General features: G+C 39.3%; 1 protein-coding gene across 3 annotated transcripts; it reads left to right on the top strand.

The window, feature by feature from the left end:
* Nucleotides 1-49: 49 nt before the first annotated feature.
* On the top strand, nucleotides 50-8949 carry Supt7l (SPT7 like, STAGA complex subunit gamma). 3 transcript variants are annotated; one of them, XM_076833456.2, is made up of 6 exons: nucleotides 50-309; nucleotides 1048-1151; nucleotides 1750-2363; nucleotides 5391-5715; nucleotides 6742-6979; nucleotides 8589-8949. In XM_076833456.2, exons 3-6 carry the CDS (start codon nucleotides 1951-1953, stop codon nucleotides 8849-8851), a joined length of 1239 nt encoding a protein of 412 aa, XP_076689571.1. In that variant the 5' UTR covers nucleotides 50-309; nucleotides 1048-1151; nucleotides 1750-1950; the 3' UTR covers nucleotides 8852-8949. The 3 variants fall into 3 exon arrangements, with proteins under 3 accessions (XP_076689571.1, XP_076689572.1, XP_076689573.1); XM_076833457.2 differs by having other exon boundaries at nucleotides 50-314; XM_076833458.2 differs by lacking the exon at nucleotides 50-309 and adding an exon at nucleotides 556-609.
* Nucleotides 8950-9547: the final 598 nt, after the last annotated feature.

Here is a 9547-nt window from a genome sequence, read left to right as displayed (position 1 = left end):
TGTAATGACTTCCTGTGGCATAGCCTGATAGAATAGAAGCACTTCCGGCACAGTGTTGGACCGCTAATCAACAAATCAGTTTTCCGGGCCTGACCCGACCCTCGCTCAACCTCTGGGAGTCGGACAGGCACCCAGCCGGCTCCTGGAACACGACAGTGAATTGTGGTGTCTCTTGGTCTGGCCTCAGACCCCCACCTGCCCATCTCCCGGCGGCCCTCTCGTCAGGCGTCCCCCGGATCCTGTGATTGGCGCCTGCGCCTGCTGACGGTGACCGAGGAGCCCCCCCGGAGGAACTTGGGCATTCCTTAGGTTCGGTACCTGTCCTTCCTAGTCTTTTCGGTGACGTTAGGGAAGAGGGCGATTTTTGGTTGTTGTTGTTTCGTTTATTCATTTTTTTCCTTTCCGAAATTAATTATTGAGGTAGCATAGTTTTAGTGGTTGAGTGCCGACTCTGGAGACTGTCTTGATCTTTCACCTTCCTTATTTGTGACATTGCACAAGACCCGCCTCAACTTCCGCATCTGAAAAATGGGGATATTCGCATTTACTTTGTAGAGTTCTAGGGAGAATTGAAGTAAATAATAAAGGTGAAGTCCAGCACATAATAAGGTATCAATAAATGCCAAACACTGTACCCAAATTATAGCCATTATCTCCCATACGTGGGAGAACAAATTTGATTAAATACAGATTAAAATTAAGGGATAAAGGCTGTGACAGAGGCATGCAATGAACATTAGCATATGTATTAGGGATATGTATTGGGGAAGTGATGGAAGGTGGTAACTTACCGGGTGAATACAAGTCTGCTAGGGACTTGTATTCTGTGTGGCAGAGCATTTCTGCCAGAGATCACAGTTTAAAGGGTCAAAACTGTGGGGTTGCCTAGCGTTTTTTTTTTTAAAAAAAACAAAACTGAGTAGTATGATATTGTTAGAATTAAAGTGGCCATTTAGTTCAGGGAGCTCCTTCTTTTTGCTTCTACTGTAACAAGTCTATGTCTTTAGAACAGTACTTAACACAAGTATTTTGTACCTCTCATTTCAGGACAGAGAACTTGCACTATTGGTCTTCATTTCCTCACATAATGCCTGACATTCAATAAATATTTGTTAAACTTGAAGAGACGTATGGGCAATGAATCTAGAAAGGTGGGTTGAAACCAGATTGTGAATTTTGCTGATTGGTAAGCCAAAAAAATTCTGACTTTTTCCAGTGGGCAATGGGAAGTCATTAAATTTGAGTTTTTAAAAGATTTTCTAGATGCAGTGTGATGATTAGATACAAAGAGAGACCAGAGTAAGGGATATCAATGAGAAGCAGAGAGATCTTAGATTCTTCCCTAGATATGTCAAAAGTTGAAAGCATGAGACTAGATTAGATGTTCACAGAGTTTCCCACAAGGATCAGTTAAATGTTACCATGCTTAACACACACAAAAAGAACCCCTCCTACTACTTCCTTCCTCCTATTGATCTAGCACAGTTGTGTCAAAATGTTCTGAGAAATACTCCAGGTTTCATATTTAAGTATCATGCCTTGCAAATTGTTTAGAATTTGTCATGACGGTAGTTCTGGTAATGAGTTAGTGAAATGAAATAGAAAACATGGTTACTAAATCCCAGACACCATTGCAGCTCTTAATTTACTAATAACTCAGATTCTACCTTGTGGTTCAGTTTAGTAGGAATTGTCTTTTGTGTGTCTTTTGTCTACATCTAATGGTTTTATTTCTCTTCATTTCTCCAGGGAGAACATCTTTGGTCCTACAGTTTTGCCAATACTGACATTTTTTGAAGTGCTCTTAACTTGCTTTTTATGTAAATAATTGGCTAGACTTAATATTTTTCACTATAGAAGCCTATAACCTACAGTTGCCAGAGATTTAAACATTATTTTTAGGATAGCTTCTACATTAAACCTGAGAGCTCTTCCCTTCTTATTCCAAAAATGTTGAGATACTGGGGAGAGATACCAATGTCCTCAAGCCAGACCAACAGAAGTTCCTTTGATCTGCTCCCACGGGAGTTCCGTCTGGTAGAAGTACATGACCCACCCCTGCACCAACCCTCAGCCAACAAACCCAAACCCCCCACTATGTTAGACATCCCCTCAGAGCCATGCAGCCTCACCATCCATACCATTCAGTTGATCCAGCATAACCGACGTCTTCGCAACCTTATTGCTGCTGCTCAAGCCCAGAATCAACAGCAGATGGAAGGTGTAAAGACTGAGGAGAGTGAACCTCTTCCCTCCTGCCCTGGGTCACCTCCTCTACCTGATGATCTCCTACCTTTAGATTGTAAGAATCCCAATGCACCATTCCAGATCCGGCACAGTGACCCAGAGAGTGACTTTTATCGGTAAGGCAAAACTTTGCTGTATCTTATTTTTCTCAAGTAATCTTCCCAGCAATGCTGTTAAGCCTATAATAGAATTTCCATTTCTACATGAAGAAACTGAGGATAAGAGTGATTGATTTGGCCAAGGTTGCTCCTCCAATTAGTGAGAAGTGTCTACCTTGAACCCATATCTTCAGAATCCAGAGTCTGTAGTTACAGACTTTCCAACGCAACAGAAATTTATTGAGTGCCTACTATGTGCCAAGCACTTTACTAAGAGCAATATAATACACTGGTATGTAGAAAGGGCCCTGGCCTTGTAGACTTCAGAGTCTAATTTATTTAATATAAAATGAATATTATGGGATTAGCTTCAAATTGGATTTTATGGACTTATTCTCGTATTATTAGGAATCTGCAAGTCTATAGAAGAATTTTTAAATTGTGTATTTTCATTTTGATAACATTGTTTAAGAAACGATAATGCCAAAATGTTTGATCTTTATTACTCAAAATCTGGTCCAAGACCAGGAGCATCAGCATCACTTGGGAGCTTTTTAGAAATGCAGAAGCTCAGATCCCACCCAGATCTACTGAATCAGAATCTGCAGTTTTAAAAAGATTCTCATGAGATTGATATAGGCATTTAAGTTTGAGAAGTTCTGGTCCAGATCCTCTGAATGACTGCTTTGTAATCTAGCATTAATACTAAATTTCAGAATGCCAGTTACATTTTTTCTTTTCATTTCAAATTTTTTTCTTTTTCATTTTAAATTTCTCAAACCTATGTAAAGTTCAAATAGTAGTACAACAAACATCCAAATACCCTTTCCCTACATTCAACAATGATTAATTAACTTTCTCACATTATGTATGTATACATTTGTATACACACATGTACACACAATAAATACATGTTTGTACATACACATACTGCTTATGGCAGACGTTTTAAAGTAAGTTTTACATGTCGCAACAATTTCACCCCTGAATTCTTCAGCATGCATATCCTAAGAATAAAGGAATATTCCTACATAAGCACAATACTATCTCCACACCAAAGTAAATGAATATTAAATAATGTTGTTTCAAAAGTCCGTATTTAGATTTCTCCTGTTGTCTCCAAAATATCTTTTATAGATATATTTTCCCCAATTCAAAGATTCATGCATTGCATATGATTTTTATGGCTCTTTACTATCTTTACAGGTTCAGGTCATTGGTCTTGTAGAATGTCCTCTTTACTGGATTTGCTGGTTATATCCTCAAGTTTAAATTCAGGTTAAAGATGTTTGACAAGAATATTACATATATCATTTATTACATATGCCTATTCATGATAATAGTTATTATTTTTTAAAAAAATATATATGTTTTAGTTGTAGATGGACACAATACTTTATTTTCTTTCTTTATTTTTATGTGGTACTGAGGACTGATTTCAGGGCCTCACATGTGCTAAGCAAGCACTCTACCACTGAGCTACAACTCCAGCTCAATAGTTACTATTTTTTTTAAAAGGTTTATTGCTTTGCTAGCTAAGGAGAAACAGTCCCCTTTGGGACAGTGGGACAGGGGACTCCTGTCCCAAAGGCTGTGACTCTCCCCATCAGGAAGAAGAGGGGGGATTTTATTTATTTTTTTAAATTTTTTAGATGTAGTTGGACACAATACCTTTATTTTGTTTATTTCAACTGAGAATCGAACCTAGGGCCTTGCATGTGCTAGGTGAGCGCGATACTACTGAGCCACAACCCCAGCCCAATAGTTACTATTTTAACTGTCCCAAACTAATGAGAAAAAAAAAACAGAAATAAACTTAATATGTAAGGGTTGCAGTCGGGCCATATGATGGCAAAACACATTGTGTAATTAAAGGTTCTGTCAATCCCCAGCACCACAAAAAAAACCTATTATGTGAATTGCAGCAGTTGCTACTAGAGAGAAAATAGTAAAATGGATATTTCAGGCACAATGTACATATGCCAGGTATGGACTAATGGTTTTTTATGCTGTGTTTTATTTTTACTTATACAATAAATCCCTTTGTCAAAGAGGGACAGAAGCAAGATGGGAAATTTCGGGGGCAGTAACTTATTAAAAGCTTGTTAAAAGTTATTTTTAGTCAAGTAGACAGCTTTTTTGGGGGGGAAAAATTAACATTTTTGCCATAATGGTTAGGGGCAAATATATGAAGAATATGGGATCTGGAATCAGAAGCTCCACTATTTTAGTAACAATACCTAAAACAACCTCTAGCAAGTCATCCCCTTTGACTTTAGTTTCCATACTTGACAAATAGGAATGTAATAATATGGACCCTACCCATTTCATAGCATAGGATAGGTTGAAAATGTTTTTTAGGTATGTGTGTATTAAATTGCTTCTATAAAATTGATTTGACATCTCAGTTAAAGAGCTTCTCTTATAATTGTTTAAGAATCTTCTAATTGGAACTATGCACTTCTGGAAGTTCAGATATTACCCAGAATGTCCAGGTGTGGTGGCACTCGTCTATAATCCCAGTGGCTTGAGAGGCTGAGACAGGGGGATCGTGATTTCAAAGCCAGCCTCAGCACTGGTGAGGCACTGAGCAACTCAGTGAGACCCTGTCTCTAAAATTACAAAATAGGGCTGGGATATGACTCAATGGTCAAGTATCCCTGAGTTCAATCCCCAGTACCAAAACAAAAACAAAAACAAATATTACCCAGGAAACTAATGTTGTGGTGAAATAATTAGAGTATCATGGAGCAGTATCTGAACTGTACTATTAAAATGAATCTTAGAAGTGATCAAAATTGAGCAGTTGGTAGAAGAAGCTTCATTTTTACTAGATAACCTTTGAACTGCTTATCATAGACGTGTATTCCCTGTTCAAACTTTGTAATGGGGTTGCTGAGACATGCCCTGAGAGCAGGATGAAACTGAGCTGCATACCTAGATGGAATTTCCTTGGAAATATGGGCTAGTGACTGGACTGGAATTGTAAAACCTCCAGGAAAACAGGATAGGTCACTTGTAACACTTCTGTGTGTTCACTTTCAGTGGGAAAGGGGAACCTGTGACTGAACTCAGCTGGCAGTCCTGTCGGCAGCTCCTCTACCAGGCAGTGGCTACAATCCTGGCTCATGCAGGCTTTGAATGTGCTAATGAAAGTGTCCTGGAAACACTAACTGATGTGGCACATGAGTATTGCCTTAAGTTCACCAAGTTGCTGCGCTTTGCTGTGGATCGGGAAGCCCGGCTGGGACACACTCCTTTCCCTGATGTTATGGAGCAGGTATTCCATGAAGTGGGTATTGGCAGTGTGCTCTCCCTCCAGAAGTTCTGGCAACACCGCATCAAGGACTATCACAGTTACATGCTACAGGTGAGGTGACATGGTGGAGAAGTGGACATAGAGGTCCAGCTTAGGGGGTGTTCAGCAGGATCCCACAATATTTGCTCTGGAGTATAGAGCACAGTATCTGGGAACAGTGAACTTATACTGTTCTCATGGCCCTCACTGTGTTCCATTGGCCTCATCACTGACCTGGCAGGTACCAGCAGCCTCCTTAAATCAAGGATGGCCCTGTTCATTGATAATTCCTCTGGAAGAAGTTATACACAAGGATATGGAGTCTGAGAGAATGTGGTTAGCATTTTTTTATTCAACAAAAATTTCTTGAAGTTAATTGTGAGTCAGACATTGAGGAATATGGCAGTTAACAAGTTCCTGAATCTGGCAGGTAAACAAAAAACTAATGATTTCAGTAACATTAAGTGCTATGAAAAACAAGACAGGGTGAGGTGATATTGCCCTCAGAATGGGGGCACCAGTTTTTGTTAGACTACAGATATTTCTCCAGCCCCTAGAGCCTTAAGCATTATTTCAAGTTTCCCCAAATCTAAAATTTAATTGTTAATTATTAACACTAATCAACAGACTTAGCTAATCGATACAGATTTCCCACATTGTTCACTATCTACCCAGAGTATAAGTGTCAATTGTTAGTTTTTGTAGACAAAAATGTAATCTTTTATCCTAGTTCTGATTTACCTGTAAAATAGTCTATGTTTAGTGTTTTGCTTTTATATAACTTCCATTTAATGATACATAATTTTCTGACAAATTTTCTACATACATCTTTGCCACATAAATTGGAACTTACTACTTTAAATAGATTCCCTCCGTTGACAGTGGAAATTCTTTTGTTGTTAACTGTTATACTCTGCTAGAGACTGAATCCAGAACCTTGCACATTCTACCAACTGAGCTGCATGCCCAGCTAGCAGTGGAAATTTAAATCTCATCTGTTAACTCATATTCTGTTGGCTTTTCCATGGGATGCTGCAAGTTGACTCTCCAACTTGCTTCTAACATATCCTTGGAAAATTAACTCTTGCTTGCCAACAGATTAGTAAGCAACTCTCTGAAGAATATGAAAGGATTGTCAATCCTGAGAAGGCCACAGAGGACACTAAACCCGTGAAGATCAAGGAGGAACCTGTGAGTGACATCACCTTTCCTGTCAGTGAGGAACTGGAGGCTGACCTTGCTTCTGGAGACCAGTCCCTGCCCATGGGAGTCCTCGGGGCTCAGAGTGAGCGCTTCCCATCTAATCTGGAAGTGGAAGCTTCCCCACAGGCTTCAAGTAAGAGAAATCAACATACTCATTTTGATTCTAGGAGATCTGCCAATCTGAGAACTTAGTGGCATTTTGGAATCAGGTGGGAGAACAAAAATAGGAGTGAGCAGAATGGAAAGTCTTAAAACAAATATAGCTTCAGTGATCCAGAGATAGCAAAATTCTTCTAATTAGTGAGCAGAGGACTAGCACAACTTTATAGGCATTCTATAAAATAATCACCAGGGTGGGCACAGTGGTGCACATCCATAATCCCAAAGACTTTAGGAGGTTGAGACAGGTTACAAGTGCAAGATCAGTCTTGGCAACTTAGCAAGACCCCAACTCAAAATTAAAAAGGGTTGGAGATGTAACTATGGTAAAGTGCACCTGGGTTCAATCCCCAACATCAAAAACAAAATTTAAAAAATCCATCCAGTTAGGGTATGGATGCAATGTGTGGTGTCCTGTTGACCAAGGTGGATTTAGCTAATCCTGCTGATTGGGTAGATATCCCTTCTTTAGTCTTCTGTGTAAGTCCTTCTTGATGCTTGTAATTATGAATCAGGAGGCTGCCAGATAGATGGATAAACTTGAGTTTCCTTGCTAGAATACTCCAAGAAATTGGAGATTGAAACAGGGCTACCCAGCTAGAGGCAGATGGCCTCTTCTTCCAGATAAATGCTATGATTACCTTAAGTACCATAACTTGCGTCAGTTAAATTGGAAATTAATCTAGGCATTCAGTTATTTACAAATACAGTCACTTTATCAATGCTCAACTGACTCAGATAACAAATCCTCAAATGTGGCCCAAATAGAATTAAGGCCATACTTTTGGTTGGAAGTGTCAGGAATAGCTGGGCACACTAGCACACAACTATAATCCCAGCAACTCAGGCGGCTGGGGCAGGAGGATTACAAATTTGAGGCCAGCTTCAGCAACTTAGTGAAACTTGACTCAAAATAAATAAAAAAAAAAAAAAAAAAAAAAAAGGCTGAGGATGTAACTCAGTAGTAGAGTGCCCTTGGGTTCAATCCCCAGTACCACAAAATAAAAACAAACATACAAGCATGAAAATATAGGGAAGAGAGCCTTTCACCATAGACGAAGTAATGATCACAGAACAGCATTGCTGGAATACATGGGGTGGGAGACAGGCAAAGACACAGGGAGCATGTCTCTTGTCAGCGGAAAGAGGAAGGGAACTGCTTTCAGCATTTTGTAGTGATCAATAAGTTTTCATAGTCTTAGAGAGCATCAGAGGCACCCAAACAAAAGGAAGAGGCATAAGACAGCCCCATAAAAGGAAGGAAGGACAGGGAAAGTAATGAACTGAACAAGGCCTGCCTTCATGCCACTGAGACAAGGCAGGGGATTGTTCTACCTATATTGTTTTACTTCCTTGGTTTGGGGAAAAATGCAAGTAGGTGAGATAAAGGTAAGGTAGAAGAATAAGAAAGGAAGATATTTTTGACATTTTGAAGCAGAGAATAACAACCACATTCTCCAGCCAAGTACACAATTAGAGTGAAAACTGAGCTCAAAGTACATTAGTGGACCCTTGGTGGGATATTCATTCTCCTTTGTTTGGTGGCTTACCACTAGGTGTGTGTTTTTTGCCTACATTTCTAGGTGCAGAGGTAAATGCCTCTCCTCTTTGGAACCTGGCTCATGTGAAAATGGAGCCCCAGGAGAGTGAAGAAGGCAATGTCTCTAGCCATGGTGTATTGGGCAGTGATGTCTTTGAGGAGCCCATGTCAGGCATGAGTGAAGCTGGAATACCTCAGAGCCCTGATGACTCAGATAGCAGCTATGGTTCCCACTCCACTGACAGCCTCATGGGGTCCTCCCCTGTTTTCAACCAGCACTGCAAGAAGAGGATGAGGAAAATATAAAAGTGAAAGAGGGACATTTCAGTCCAGTCATACAACACCCAACAGAAAACCTTGATGTAGTCTAATTTGTTTCTATAAACAGTGATTTGATTCTTAAACACAGTGGGTTTTCCTCATTTCAGAGAAACAGGATTTCACCAAAAAAAGGTTGCATTTTATTTTGGTACCATGTTTTATAGTTTTCATCAACAACAAAGCCACCATTCACACATGGATCACAATGGTAATATATCAAGTCTGTCCCCAACTTTTGTCTTTACTACGTAACTACATGTTTCTTAGCTTCTCTGCAGCCATTTCTATTGCACAGTTGAGAAGATTCATACCACTCTGACCTACCTTGCACAGAGGAATACTGAGATGTTTATTACACTGTACTTGAATAGACTCAGGAATATATGACAATATCAGATGTCACTTTTTCTTTTGATTCAAGTCATTGGGAATCCAGTACCAATTCCTCATAGGAAACTAAACATAGCAAAACTTATCTATCATTAATCTTTGTAAAGTGATTTTGCTTTCTATGAAGTCTTTTATAAAATCAGAGGTCTGTGGTAACAGCGTTTTTATTTATTCAAATAGCCCTATCATCTCACCTGCCTATTCTCTAGATTTATTCCATCGATTCTTATCCTTTTTGCCTTTATTTTGATATTTCTACTGACTCAATACTTTTTATATATTTATTTTTTA

Source organism: Callospermophilus lateralis, chromosome 14 (assembly GCF_048772815.1).
Source record: "Callospermophilus lateralis isolate mCalLat2 chromosome 14, mCalLat2.hap1, whole genome shotgun sequence".
Lineage (NCBI taxonomy): Eukaryota > Metazoa > Chordata > Mammalia > Rodentia > Sciuridae > Callospermophilus > Callospermophilus lateralis.
The sequence above is the reverse complement of the archived record's forward strand: the minus strand, read 5'-3'. Positions and strand labels throughout refer to the sequence as shown.